The sequence below is a fragment of the Palaemon carinicauda genome, chromosome 4 (assembly GCF_036898095.1).
Source record: "Palaemon carinicauda isolate YSFRI2023 chromosome 4, ASM3689809v2, whole genome shotgun sequence".
NCBI classification, from domain to species: domain Eukaryota; kingdom Metazoa; phylum Arthropoda; class Malacostraca; order Decapoda; family Palaemonidae; genus Palaemon; species Palaemon carinicauda.
In genome coordinates, this window is record NC_090728.1 from 150,432,765 (window position 1) to 150,447,750 (window position 14,986).

The 14,986-nt window shown below is 33.4% G+C and overlaps 1 protein-coding gene across 1 annotated transcript; it reads right to left on the minus strand.

Annotated features, from left to right (window-relative positions):
* Positions 1-12,116: 12,116 nt before the first annotated feature.
* LOC137639701 (uncharacterized) lies at positions 12,117-13,110 on the minus strand. The gene is made up of 2 exons (XM_068371949.1): positions 13,035-13,110; positions 12,117-12,592 (listed from the first exon to the last, which is right to left on the minus strand). The coding sequence occupies exons 1-2, from the start codon at positions 13,108-13,110 to the stop codon at positions 12,117-12,119; spliced, it is 552 nt and encodes a 183-aa protein (XP_068228050.1).
* Between the last annotated feature and the right edge of the window lie 1,876 nt (positions 13,111-14,986).

Sequence of the window (14,986 nt, forward strand, 5' to 3'; positions counted from 1 at the left end):
GATATACATTTAGGTAACATGCAAATGAAGAAATCCAAAGGAACTAAGTCACACTTAATTGCATTCTCTACTCATTAGTGTCACTAGAAATAATCTGATTAGTGTAAGCCAGCAGAGATCCTTTGCCAAGACTTCATTGATTGAAATCAAATATAATTGTTGCTCTCGTCCTCTACTGCCTGTTCGGGTAACTGAAATCTATTGCTTATGGTAATTCCATTCCAGCTCAAGGGTAACATAAATCTCTGGTGTTATTACTCTCTCTCTCTCTCTCTCTCTCTCTCTCTCTCTCTCTCTCTCTCTCTCTCTCTCTCTCTCTCTCTCTCTCTCTCTCTCTCTCTTTCTCCCTCGAATAACAACATATCATTATCATTACTAGCTTAGTTACAGCCCTAGTTGGAAAAGCGTAATGTTGAAGCCCGAGGGCCCCAACAAGGAAAATAGCAAATGAGGAAAGAAATAAGTCAATAAATAAATTATATACGGAAGGTAATGAATAGAAGATATAAGATACCTTAAGATCAATAATGTTAATCTCACTAGCGTTAAAATAGATCTATCACATATATAGGCTATGAAGAAAAAATGTCAACCTGCTCAGCCTACAACAAAATACTGCAAATTTTAAATGAAATTCCACCGATTGAACAACCTGAGATCTCTTGCTTGAGGGTACATTCGGGCACACTATTCTATCTTGTTTCTCTTCCTCATGTTATTTTGAAGCTATTATAGTTTATATATGAGAAATTTATATTAATGTTACTATTGTACTTAAACTTCTCTTCTAGTTTTTCCTTATTTCCTTTCCCTATTGGGCTATTTTCCCAGTTGGAGCCCTTGGGCTTGAAACATCCTGCTTTTCCAACTATGGTTGTAGCTTAGCAAATAATAATAATAATACTAATTTGGAAGATCATTCCACCACCACTAGAGAGTTATGGGGTCCTTTGACTGGCCAGGAACAACTACATTGGATCCTTCTCTCTGATTAGGTATCATTTTCCCTCTGCCTACACATACACTGAATAGTCTGGCATATTCCGTACATATTATCCTTTTTCCTCATACACCTAACAACATTGAGATTACCAAACAATTATTCTTCACCCAAGGGTTTAACTACTACACTGTAATTGTTCATTGGGTACTTTTCTCTTGGTAGGGGTAGAAGAGACTCTTTAGGTATGGTAAGCAATTCTTCTAGGAGAAGGACACTCCAAAATCAAACCATTGTTCCCTAGTCTAGTCTTGTGTAGTGCCATATCCTTTGTGCCATGGTCTTCCATAGTCTTGGGTTAGAACTCTCTTGCTTGAGGGTATACTCGGGCACACTATTCTATCTTATTTCTCTTCCTCTTGCTTTGTTGAAGTTTTTATTATTTATATCGGAGATATTTATTTCAATGTTGTTACTGTTCTTAAAATATTTAATTTTTCCATGTTTCCTTTTTTCACAGGGCTATTTTCCCTGTTGGAACCCTTGGGTTTATAGCATCTAGCTTTTCCAACTAGGCTTGTAGCTTATCAATTAATAATAATAATAATAATAATAATAATAATAATAATAATAATAATAATAATAATAATAATAATAATAATAGCCCTGTACATCTTGCTCTTTCAATCCCTCAATAAAGGTCATAATCACTCCACCCCCTGTTCTTGCTAATCAAATATACTATTCAAGACTTTTTATTTCACCAATATCCGTTGAAAACCCGGAAACTTTGTTCATCAGAATCAGGATGAAGCATAAGGTCTGGTGTATGTTAATAATGTTATAGTAGATACAGAAAGCCTTGTGATGGAGGTAATAGGAAGGATGTTTTTTTTTTAAAGTGCTCCTATATCATGAAAGTATATTGTTTTTAGGTACCTTCCTATATTTTCTAGGACCTTTTGTCCATTAAATACCGTATTTAATCGAAATAAACCTAGTTCTAAGCTTAAACGTTTCTTCAATTTGTTATTTTTCCCTCAGTTTTGGACTTAAATAATTACCGTCCCGAATGCATCTAAATAGTTTTCTTTAAGTCTGAGAATATACTTTTCCTTTCTGTAATCCTCTCCATTCACTGTTCCATCAGGCAGCTATTCTATTCACACATCTACTGCTTCATAATTGATTATCCACTCGTTCTCACTTCCATCTTTAACCCTAAATTAGTTATCTTCCATCTTCTCATCACGTGATCCTCCCATATTGATATAGAATTTTGCGTAATTTACATTCATGGCTACGTCCTGAATAATTAAGCTCAGATGAAAATTACTTTCTATTTTCACTGTTCATCAATCAGATGATAACCAAATATAAATCCGACACTTCTTCTCTTACCATCTACCTTCCATTGTCTTCCTCCCTTATCTACTTTATGTCAACAAACAGACAAGCAGATACCAGGAAATTGATGGGTAAATAAAAATGAACTGAATGAATATAAATACTAGCACACTTCTCTCTCTCCAATTCGAAAATAGAGGTAATTTAGAAAGACGCAAAATAACTGCAAGATAAATGATTACACATGATAAATTGGTTCGTACCAAAAAACCAAAACATTCCGCTGATATATATAAATCTTATATTAGAACAGAGAAGAACATACAGTTATTGTTTACTTTAATTTCATATATCTTTGTATAGTTGCTTGCTTTAGAGAATTTAAGTATTCACTTTTCAATTTCTCTACAAGGTTTGCGACATCTCACTTTTTCTCGTATTTCTGAAGTATTTCTTAGCTACACATTTGCTGGTTGGAAAAACCTAAGCATCGACGGAATATATTTCTACTATTTTGTTTTGAAAACACCGTTTTAAATTGATCAAATCTATATAAACTACAGTCCTAGTTGGAAAAGCAGGATGCTATAAGCCCAATGGCTCCAACAAGGAAAAATACTCTAGTGAGGAAAGGAAATAAGGAAATAAATAAACTACACGGGAAGAAATGAACAATTAAAATAAAATATTTTAAGTACAGTACAACAATAAAACAGATCTTTTTATGCTCTTTCTTCCTCTCTCTCTCTCTCTCTCTCTCTCTCTCTCTCTCTCTCTCTCTCTCTCTCTCTCTCTCTCTCTCTCTCTCTTTTACCTCTCAGGGACATTATCGGCATGTCAAATATTGTCTCTGTTTCTATTGGAGATGATAGAATAGTGTATGTGCAAAGGGTGGAATCCTAAAAGGCAATCAAGAACAACTTGCCTGGTAGAATAATTTGAGCTGTCAATTTGCCATATTAGATCGAAGGGAAAAAAGCGGTCTTCCATACAAGAACTTTCAGAGGTTCCATTTCGTAATTCCCTCTACAGATTAAATGATTGATTAATATTTGCCGTCGTAAATTAGCGCCAAAAAGTCACTGGTCTTCGAAGTATAAATTATGCATATTATAATTGCTTAATGTTTCTTTTATTCATATGTATATTGTTAACTCCTCTACACTTGTAAATTGTATCCTTGCGAGATGAGGTATTAGGGTGTCTGTACGACAAAAAAAAAAAAAAAAAAAAAAAAAAAAAAAAAAAAAAAAAAAAAAAAAAAAAAAAAAAAAAAAACGATTAACTGAGGAAGGTGTAGTGGTTGTTGTCTAAAAAATACTTCAAGTTTTATAACTTACTTGAATACAAACTGTAGAGTATTAGTTATTATACTTGAACAAAATATATTTACTTCAATTTCTGTTACTTTCACGACATTGTTACAGAGTTCACATCATTACCATTATTTTCTTTAGGAAATTGATTTACCAAGAAGAGTAAAACTTAAAAATTCATATGGATTTTGATTCAAGGGAAACATAAAACAAGAATCGAACGAAGAAATTCAACGCTTTTCCAACGAAGAAAGGTTTTTTACTGTAAGATTTCGGAAGGATAAAAAGAGAGAAAAATTCTGAATCCAATAAGAGGGAAAGAATTCCAGTCGAAATTGATACTGGGTTGTTGTGGCCTGATTGGTTACATCTCTGTCTGGTGTTTGTCAGACGGAGGTTCGAGTCCTGCTCAGACTCGTTAGTGCCTTTAGTGTCTGCAACCATACCATCCTTATGAGCTAAGGTTGGGGATTTTGGAGGAGCCTATAGGTCTATCTGTTGAGTCATCAGCAGCCATTATCTGGCCCTCCCTGGTTCTAGCTTGGGTGGAGAGGGGGCTTGGGAGCTGATCATATAATATATGGTCAGTCTCCATGATATTGTCCTGCTTGCTAGGGCAATGTCACTGTCCCTTGCCTCTGCCATTGATGAGCGACCTTTAAACCTGTGGACGAGGGTCATTGAGGCGTTACAGAGGGATTTAATTTCTACTTTTGCGAAGGAAGCAGACAGAGTCTTCCGGTCTCCTATGTCTATATTCATTTCAGGTTATCTAAAATCTTAATCTCAATTAATATTGTAATTTCACTTAATATCCTAATATCATCTAGGTTCAAAGCTTAATACGGAAATACAGTAAAATCTCTCAATTTTACAATGAACAGTTATATCGTTGCTACATTCATGAGATGTTCTCAAGGTATATAAATACAGTAACTATGTATGGGGACGCTTTGTTGATTTGTTTATTTCTTTACACGCGTTAATATTCATATTCATATCTAAGCTGTGCCAAATTGATACACTCATGTTCCATAATTACTTTTCTCAAATAATATCATAAATTTATGCAGAGGAATACGAGCGTTATCAGGTAATATTGAAAACAAAATATAGTTCTTATAAATGAATCTGCAAAAAGAAATTATATGATCTAAAACGTATATATCTGCGTCAGTAAATACAATACTCAATTCCAATTTCTTTTTTTCTACCATTCTGACCTATGATGGGTGAACATATTGTAGTTTTCTGGTCATATACTAAACACAATAAACCTTGTACTGTATATGGCATATGTGTATCCTATATTGTTCCTCAGAAGAACATAAGAGGTCAAAGGCCAAATTTTGAAGCTGTTGGACTAGTGACTAATAACTTATTGAAAACGTTCAAGCCTGGCAAACTGTTGCACGGGGATTCGAGATCCTCTTTAGCTCAACAGTTTCTTATAGTATCTACAACCTCACCATCTCTGTGAGCTATTGATGGGGGGTTTGAAGGAGCCTCTAAATCTACTTGATGAGTCATCAGCAGCCATTGTCTGGCCCTCCCTGGTTTTAGCTTGGTGAAGAGGGGGCTTGGGCGGTGTTCATATATACTGTATATATGGTCAGTCTCTACGGCATTGTCTTGCTGTGGCATTGTCACTAACCCTTGCCTCTGCCATTGATGAGCGACCTTTAATGTGGTATGGTGAACAAAGGTAATTCAATTATGCTATTCCAGTTACGACCTTTTGCCACCTTCTGTTTCATGGCCAGGGATAAGAAATGTTTATTTTCTATGGCCTTATAAACAACTAAATTTTTATACATTTGTTAGTTCTTGACCGATTGCAGTTTCCTCTTGTCTTCGTTTTAGAATAATAATTTGATTTTAGTAGTCAGTTTTTGGTTAAAATAATTTACGGCTCATTAAGAAGTTTTGAAAGGAAGAGTTTCTAGTTTCGAAGTAAACCATTCTGACAAACAGCCTATAGTTCAGGAAAAGTTACCATGATTTTCCTGTTTAAATATGTCAATGTTTACGTGGCACAAATTATTTCCTTACGATGTTTAAGTTTGTTACTAAGTAGAAAACTCAAAAAGTACCGAGAGAGTCCTTGCTTCCGTCAGTGTTAGCCATAAGGAGTACTAATTCTTATCAAGAAATTAGATCTCTGATCAGAATCTACAAGAAATAGATATCTATATCTATTTATATATAGATCTTACGATCCCTTTTGTAAAAATTAGAAAAACTACTTTTCTAATCTGAGAACGAAACGAAAATTAAAAAAAAATTTGAATGCTAATATCCAAGTTGATTTCTAAATCTGTGTATGCCGGAACTTTTAAATATCATATGAGTAAGTAATCAGAGAAAAACGAATAAAAAGAAATGAGATTCAAGTCTGAATTCAAAGCAAGGTCATTGTTCATCTTATCAAAATCATTTTGAGATGTTCACAGGAGACGCATTATCTTACTAACAGACAAATGAACTAACATATGAAGATAAACACAAAACCCAGTTCATCTCCGCATACTGTTTCTTATCAAGTCATCTTTCACTCTATGTCAATACTTCAGAGTTCGAAAGTACTGAAACAGAGAAAGTTGAAAATTAATGTTGGAAAAAGTAATGCAATGCGATCAGATGTAACTCATAAATATAATAATAAACGTATGTAGTAATAAACGACGGATGCTGAGAAGCAGATTTGTATAAACATTTAAAGATAGATGTAGCAGAAATGATCGGATAAGTGAAGAGAAGCGCTTCTGAATAGACAGAACAAGGAAGGCAGTAGGATGATTGCAAAAATATCTGAAAGAAAACGGTAGCACAAAAGGAAGAAAAACCTTAAATATAACTACATTTTTGAGTCAATTCTCCTTTATGTAGAAAAATAGTTGACGTTGAATGTGAATAGCATAAAAAAGGTAAGATCTTCTGAGGTGAATGATGTGTACATCATTTATCACAAGAATAACTTAAAAAGATAAAGGTAGAAACTAAATTGTAGAAATTTAAACAAATACGAAAAGTAGGTCTTTGTTGCAAGATGGCTAGTGCATAAAATATTATGTTGATGTATATGTAATTAAGAAAATAATGTCATAATACTATTATCCATTCTTTTAAGTGCTTGGTTATGATATCATACTAAGCTTTTTTTTTTTTTATTAAGAAAGAGTTTGTGTAAAAGAAATCTTTGAATGAATGAATTTTGGTTTTTTATTTCCGGTTATTTGGGGTACTCGAGTAAATGCTAAATTATTGACATGATGAAATATTGGAGTACCGTTTACTGAGTAATAGTGGTGGGCAATTTAGTAATAAACCTACAACCATAAAATTCCAACGAATGAAAAAGGGCATATTAATGAATCGATTGATTGTGATTCAAATATTTTATCAAAAAAAAAAAAAAAAAAAAAAAAAAAAAAAAAAAAAAAAAAATAGAAATTAAGAAATAAAGAGGCGCTGAAGGACCTATCTTATTTAGGATACCAAATCTATTTATGTTGTTAAAGTTAAAAGTTTCCTAGGTTTGGAAAGTGGCGGCCATTATTCTTCTCAGACACAACAGCTGTGTGTTGTATGTACTAGTCATTTCGGTTTTTCTGAATTGGGAAAACTTTTCTTCCATCGTCCGAAGTTTCATTGCTCAGGGCTATTTGCTAGACTGTGAGCTGTTTATTAATTTTCGTTGCTATATATATATATATATATATATATATATATATATATATATATATATATATATATATATATATATATATATATATATATTATATATTATAATAATAATAATAATAATAATAATAATAATAATAATAATAATAATAATAATAATAATAATAATAATAATAATAATAATAATAATAACAAGCAATTTACTACTGAAACACAAGGCTGAGTATTTCAGGGAAAATCCTTTTTGTTGACATCAGCTGGTATTACCTGCCCAAGTTCTAATTACTTTTGCCAAGGGAAATGTAACTGTGATGGCTTCGTAATTTGAACCAGAACAAGAGAGGACAAACACGAGAAGGCTCACCCAAATTGTTCCTGTTTGTGTTTGTATGTATGTGTCCGCATGGTGTGTGTGTGTTTGTGTGTGTCTGTTTGTGTGGTGTTTGTGTAAAAAAGTAACAATAGAAATAGATAAAGAAAATGACGATATAATTATTTTCCATTTTAAGAGACTTTTATGTGGTACTTAAGAAAATAATCAGATATGAAAGGATTTCACAAGACCTTGGAAATTCTATTCATTTCTATTCCGAAATTTATAAAAAAAAAATATGTAAAATCATTTTTGAAATGCTTGCATGATTTTTCACAAATTAAATGAGCTTACGATTCCATTTTTTCTACAATAATAATAATAATAATAATAATAATAATAATAATTCTTTATTTCCAATTTATACATTGGGTATTAATATTCATGTTAAGGATAATACATAGCATCAAGTACACAGAGAAACTAAACATAATATAAAAGTTTTAAAAGTATTGATAAAAAATATACGTACTCAAAATAATAATAATAATAATGATAAAAAAAGCATTTAAAACTATAATCATGAGTCTTATAAAAGTCAGGAGAAAAAACAAAATGTACAATGGTTCTAAAAGTATTGATAGAAACATATGCATTTAAAACGTTAAGAGCATAAAAAACCGTATTATTAGAACGTTAAAAGTATTGATAGAGATACAAGTTGTTAAAACAATAAAACATCATAAAAATCTTTAAAGCTCTTAGGTAAAATTAAACTAATACATTAAAAAATTTTTAAATAGAGACATAAATATAAGTAGCTAAAATATTAAATGTTAGATATAATATAAAGATCAAAATACCATTTAAAAGAAGTTTCTTTAATTTGTATTTAAAAGACGGTAACGAATTAGTTTCCTTTAATGACCCTGGTACACTGTTCCAAAAACGTTAAAAGTATAGATAGAAATATAAGTTGTTAAAACATCGAAAACCATAAAACATCATAAAAATCTTTAAAGCTTAAAGGTAAAATTAAACTAACACATTAAAACATTTCTAGATATATATATATATATATATATATATATATATATATATATATATATATATATATATATATATATATATATATAAATATAAGTAGCTAAAATGTTAAATATTAGATATATAAAGATCAAATACCATTTAAAAGATGTTTCTTTAATTTGTATTTAAAAGACGGTAACGAATTAGTTTCCTTTAAAGAGACTGGTATACTGTTCCAAAAATTGGGACCCCTCACTGTCATCTCTCTCGATCCCATATCAGTTCGAACTCTCCCTTCGAACAAATCATTAGCCTGTCTGGTAATGGAGTTTACAGTCTGAAGATTATATAGCCACTCTGGTAAAATGCCTCTTAAAATCTTAAAAATTAAAATACATACATCATATCTGTATTTCTCTTTCATCTTTAACCATCCTAGTTTTATTAGATGCGGAGTGATATGATCATATTTACTCACCGTCCCAAGGGCCACACGAGCTGCAAAATTCTGTAGTTTTTGTACTTTACTCAGGTGCTTATTATTCGCTGACCCCCAGACGGTGAGACAATAATTGATCAAGCTTAGAGCTAAAGATTGTACTACAATTAAGCGTGTTTTGGGTACAAAATAATTTTTCACTCTATTCAAATATATTAAGGTTCCCATAACTTTCCTGTGAATCTTGTCTATGTGTGTCTCAAAAGTCATATAATTGTCGAAGTAAACCTCAAGGTTCTTAACACTGCTTAGGGGTTTGATTTGACTGCCTTCAAAATTTATTGTCAGATTCGGATTAATGCGATTTAAATATTGCCTTGTTCCTATAAAGATACTTTGTGTTTTCGCAGTATTTAATAACAAACCATTTTTTTGAAAGTAAACTTTGGCCATAGATAATATGTTGTTAGCTCGTTCCACGATAGCTTCTACATCGTTAGTATCACCTTCAATAAGAATTTGCGTATCATCGGCATATTGAACCACAAAGCAGTGGGGCAGGTAATTAACTAGGTCATTAACGAATATAATGAATAAAATTGGTCCCAGAATTGAACCTTGTGGAACTCCAAATGATACTAGTTTGGTGGAAGAAATAGTATTTTTTATTTTAACAATTTGATGGCGGTTGCTAAGATAACCTCGAAACCAGGCTGTATCAATGTTCAACATTTCGCATTTTCTAAGTAAAATTTCATGACTAACACTATCAAAAGCTTTTGATAGGTCCAAAAGCAAAAGTAGAGAAATCTTCTTATTTTCCATATTGTTGTATATTTTATCAGATAGCTGAAGTAATGCAGTCTCAGTAGATAATTTAGGTCTAAAACCATGTTGAGTTTTGGAAAGAAGCTTATGCAATTCTAAATATGAGGTTAATTGTTTAGCAACTATTTTTTCTAGAATTTTTGACAGGACAGGCAGCAGTGAGATGGGCCTGTAATTGCCCACTAAATCTTTATCTCCACTTTTATAGACAGGGACTACATACGGAATTTTCCACATTTCAGGATAAACATTAGTTACTATTGATGTATTAACGATGATCGTAAGATAAAAAGCTGTTACGAATAATGGGGACTGAGGTCGATTTCTTCAAGAACTTCATCTGTTTTTCAAAGCAGACTAATTTGTGAGGCTTACTTACCCCCTAAGAAATTCAGATTTGTAATCTGCGTTGATCTCTGTTTCGATTCTATTTGCAATGGAACCTTACGACAAATTATGTGACCAATTTACCAATAATTTTACGAGCGATATTTTGACTGCAATTGTGTATCTCAAGGCAACACCATCGTCTTATCTTGAAATAGGAAAACTACCAAAGAAGTCCCTAAATAGAACTAAAATTTCGTGTGTGAAAATAAATAATCTAATGATAGTGTTAATGTTGTTAAAACTGAACGATTAAGTCAGAACTGAAAACAAAAATATAGATTTTCCAAACAAATTGGATTTTATTATGAAAAATAGGATTATAGAGATTATAAAATAATTGTGTGATTGGATGTCAGGTAGTGATGCCCAAACAAACCTTTGAAGTAGTTTTTAGTTTCACTCATCAAACGTAATGAAAACCTTAAATTTGGTTCAGCAACTTCGTTCTGCTTAAAAACAAAGCTGATAAAGATCACGGAAATATGAAACCAAATTGGATTTATGTTTACACTTTATATTGAGCCTATGACAATTCACTTGACCTTTTTGATACTGAATATTTTCCTGGAAGTGATAGATCCTATATATGGTTTATCATTAGCCATTTGACAAAGAAATTAATGAGGGAAAGGAATTTGCTCTTCGGTGTTGGATTGCCATAAACTTTTGAATAAAAAACCTTTGGTCAAATACACAAAAAGTTCAATTCAATTTCTTGAAAACAAAGCAATATTCTTCTCTATCTCCTCTTCCAGAAAAAGTCTGTCATTGCTATTTATTTGTTTGTTTGATATAATGTGCAGTTTTCTATGTGAAAGCACAAACGTGCGTGAGAATTGGCAAGTGGAAATTGGTTTAGCAGTCGTGAAGAAGATTATTTTATTAATTTATTTGCTCTTTCGTAACTGGTTACGTAATGTGAGAGTACTTGTGTCTAATTCCTTCTACTATGTTTATGTCAAATATATTTTCAAAACAAATACATCTAAAAAACGTCTGGTGCAGAGCAGATGACTCACCGTTTCTCAAGATTATATATAGAGACTTTTATATGTATTGTTTACCAGAATATTTTTTTTTAAGTAAGCCTTTCTGTAATTCTATTATATACATAAATATATTAAACTCACTCACATATGTATATGTATATATGTGTACATATATAAACATAGATATACATATATATATATATATATATATATATATATATATATATATATATATATATATATATATATATATATATATATATATATATATGTGTGTGTGTGTGTATATATATATACATATAATATATATATATATATATATATATATATATATATATATATATATATATATATATATACATATATATATATTTACAATATTGATCTGGCTAGCCTCTTTTATTTCTCTCTCTTGTTTTGTTAGTGTCTCCATTATCAAATCCCTTTCTGGAATCGTTAAATTTTATATATCAGGTGATTTGCATAAAGAAAATTCAAGTGATGGGAAAGGTATCAATGTCTATATTAGTTTGTTATAGGATAGAATGAAATGATGTCCTTCCTGGTTCGTATCTATAAACATTTATAGCTTTTTAAAAATGATCAGTTACATCTTTGCCCTGACGTTATGGAAATGCAAGATTTTAATAGAGAGAGAGAGAGAGAGAGAGAGAGAGAGAGAGAGAGAGAGAGAGAGAGAGAGAGAGAGAGAGAGAGAGAGAGAGAGAGAGAGAGATGTCAGGTAATGTCATAATAGATTAAATCAAGTAACTTTCAGAACTTCTGGATGATGTGTAAGAGTGACGACCTTACGCTTTAGGCCTTTTTAGCAAAGTCCCATTTATTTTAATTCGACAAATGTTTGTTTAGTGGCTGTCAAACGTCTGAATCTGGCAAACACAGGGGACCCCGTTCTCTCGAAGAACCATGGGCGTTTGGCGAAGTTCTGGATGTAAGATGGGTGGGTGGAGGCCTTCATGGAGGAAATGTCGGAGGTGGTGGGTTGAAGAGGTGTCGACGAGTATGAGTCTGCGTTGACTAAGTGTCGATATCTAACATCATCAAGGTGGAAACGTGCGAGGAAATCCGCCCCAAGTAGTGGCAATGTTACGTCGGCAACAAGGAATTTCCCATGGTATTTGATGCTCCCAAATGACAGTGTGAGTGTCACATACCTTTGGGTAGAGATCTCAGATCCATTGGCAGCTACTAGGATGACATCAGAATGCTTAGAATGACTACGACGTGTCCTGGAGCGTGACTTTGGTAGATGTGAACAATAAGCACCAGTGTCCACCAAAAATCGCACACCTGTACCTACATCATGTAAAAAGAAAAGATTATTGACAGGGTAGGCCACCGCCACAAGTGATGGCCTACTCACAAGTTTTTTTGGCCATTGATAAGCGTCAACTCACTTCTTCGCAGCAGCCCCGAATCTGGAATGGTAGAACTACAGCTGATGGTCGTCAGAAAGTGGCTGTACAGGTCGGTGGTTAAGGCTTAAGCGAGGGGCGGCATATGTGGGTAGTAGACAGCTCTGTCGTGGGGCGGGTGTCTATGTTCTACTATATTCACATCAGCTTCGGTTAGTGTTGAATGGTTGTCCTCTTCGTCTGGAATGGAGATGTTGAATGAGGTCTTGAAGTTGGCGAAGTGGTTATTCAAAAAAGGTGTCGACTTCAGTTATTGGGTCTTTCACGGGGAAGGTATCAACAATGGGGATGGTGGTGTGAACAAGTCCGAGTAGGTGTCGTACCCAAAAGGGCAAAGAGAAAGTTCACCTCCTGAGGAGGGCCGTTTGCAGCACATTGCAGGCGCGTGATACTAGTCATTTCCCTGAAGATAAGCGAAGCCTTTTGGTCCGTTAATGGATGTTGCTAGAGCTATAAAATCTGGGCTATACGGGTATGTTTTGAGGGCTTCATACTCTTTTTGGGGAGTTTCCTTGGTCGCAAAGCCAGTCAGATATTTCTGGGAAAGTGTCCATAGGGATCGCCACATGGACTTAGTCTGATTTGCTACTTAAGCAGGTCATTCCCTTTTTGCGAAAATGAACTTTGGCATGATAGAACTGGGTGAACACTTCTCCGATGGCATGGGGTGACAGTTTCATTGAGGTGGCGTGTGTCGAAGAGTCAAATTCCTTGGGCAGCATTGTACAAAGAGTCGGGTGAGTTGGTGGGCGAAAAACGTGGTATGTAGTAGCCAATCCAGTGGTCACCAATGTGGCTACGTAACTGTTAGATTCTAACAGAGGCGAGGGCAATGCAAGTGAAGATTATTCAACAGATAATGAGCATATAAACAATCATTTAAGAGCAAGAATGACACAAAAATGCAAACAATCTGAAACATGCAATGGCAAGATTAAACAGGTTGTTTCATTATCAGTGCAGGAGAGAGTGAGAGATGAAATAAAAAGAATTGCATCACAGATTATGAGCTTGTATGGAACACGTGCTGTTGTGAAGTCTCAGCGACGGGTGTCTTCCTACCTAAACAACCCACATTTTCTGATGAGGCATTTGATAAAATTCACAATTACATTCAATCTCATAATTGTATTCTGCATGTACATTTATATAAAAAAAGCTCATGACTACACTTACCCTTCTATCAAGCTTGAAATTAGGTGTTGCAAGAATCACTGTTGTTTTTTTTTCCCATAATAGGACTGCTTAACCGAAAAGTTCCATCAACAAAAGATATTGGGTATTGGGTATTTGTAAAGATAAGATTTTTATAAAACACGTTTTTATCTTCGTCATATACTGTATGTAAACACCCAATTTTCCGAGTTTCGGACTTTTAGAGCCAGTAGTACTGTGACGCTTCTTTTTAACGGAAATCAGTCAATAAATTATTTTTTGCATTAAGCGATATAAGAACCAGAGTCAGTCATAGAGACATGTGGTGAACCAACATCAGTACAAGGGTAGAAGAGACTCTAGCTATGGTAAGAAGCTCTTCTCACAGGACAATCCAAGATCAAACCATTGTTCTTTAGTGCCAGAGCCTCAGTACCATGGCCTTCCACTGTCTTGGGTTTGAGTTCTCTTGCTTGAGGGTGAACTTGGGCACTGTTCTGTCTTGTGTCTCTTCCTCTTGTTTTGTTGGAGTTTTTACAGTTTATATAGGAAATATTTATTTTAGTGTTGTTGCTGTTCTTAAAATATTATATTTTTCCTTGTTTCCTTTCCTCACTGGGCTATTTTGACAGACTGTCAATGCCCATACAATGTAATACTAAGGACGAGAGAGAGAGAGAGAGAGAGAGAGAGAGAGAGAGAGAGAGAGAGAGAGAGAGAGAGAGAGAGAGAGAGAGAGAGAGAGAGAGAGAGAGAGAGAGAGTTTATGTAGTTGTTTATTCAATGAGGAAATGTCTATAGTGTTATGTATTGTTGTAACAATGTACTATATTATTTCAAGTGTTTCAGGTATTGCGCAACATTACATCATATTGCATGAATAAGACATGTTATGCTTTATGCATAAGAGTAAAGATTTGTTTTGGTATTAGGATTCAAACATTTGTTGATTACCTCAGATAAGATAGGATTCTTTATGATTTGTACTGGAGTAGGATTTAAGTCTTTTCAGAGCGATGCTCTTTTGTTTAGCAATGTTTTGGTTTATGAGATTTGTGTAAGACGCTCCATATGCACTTGGGAGTCAGCTGTCACAAAGTGAAGTTCATAATGTAGTTTT

Excerpts from the sequence above, each read along its gene's own strand:
- LOC137639701 (XM_068371949.1), bottom strand. The coding sequence starts at position 13,110 with ATGACTAGTATCACGCGCCTGCAATGTGCTGCAAACGGCCCTCCTCAG. Across the intron at positions 12,593-13,034 it reads CTTTCTCTTTGCCCTTTTGG|GTACAGGTGTGCGATTTTTG; the intron begins GTACGACACCTA and ends TACATGATGTAG.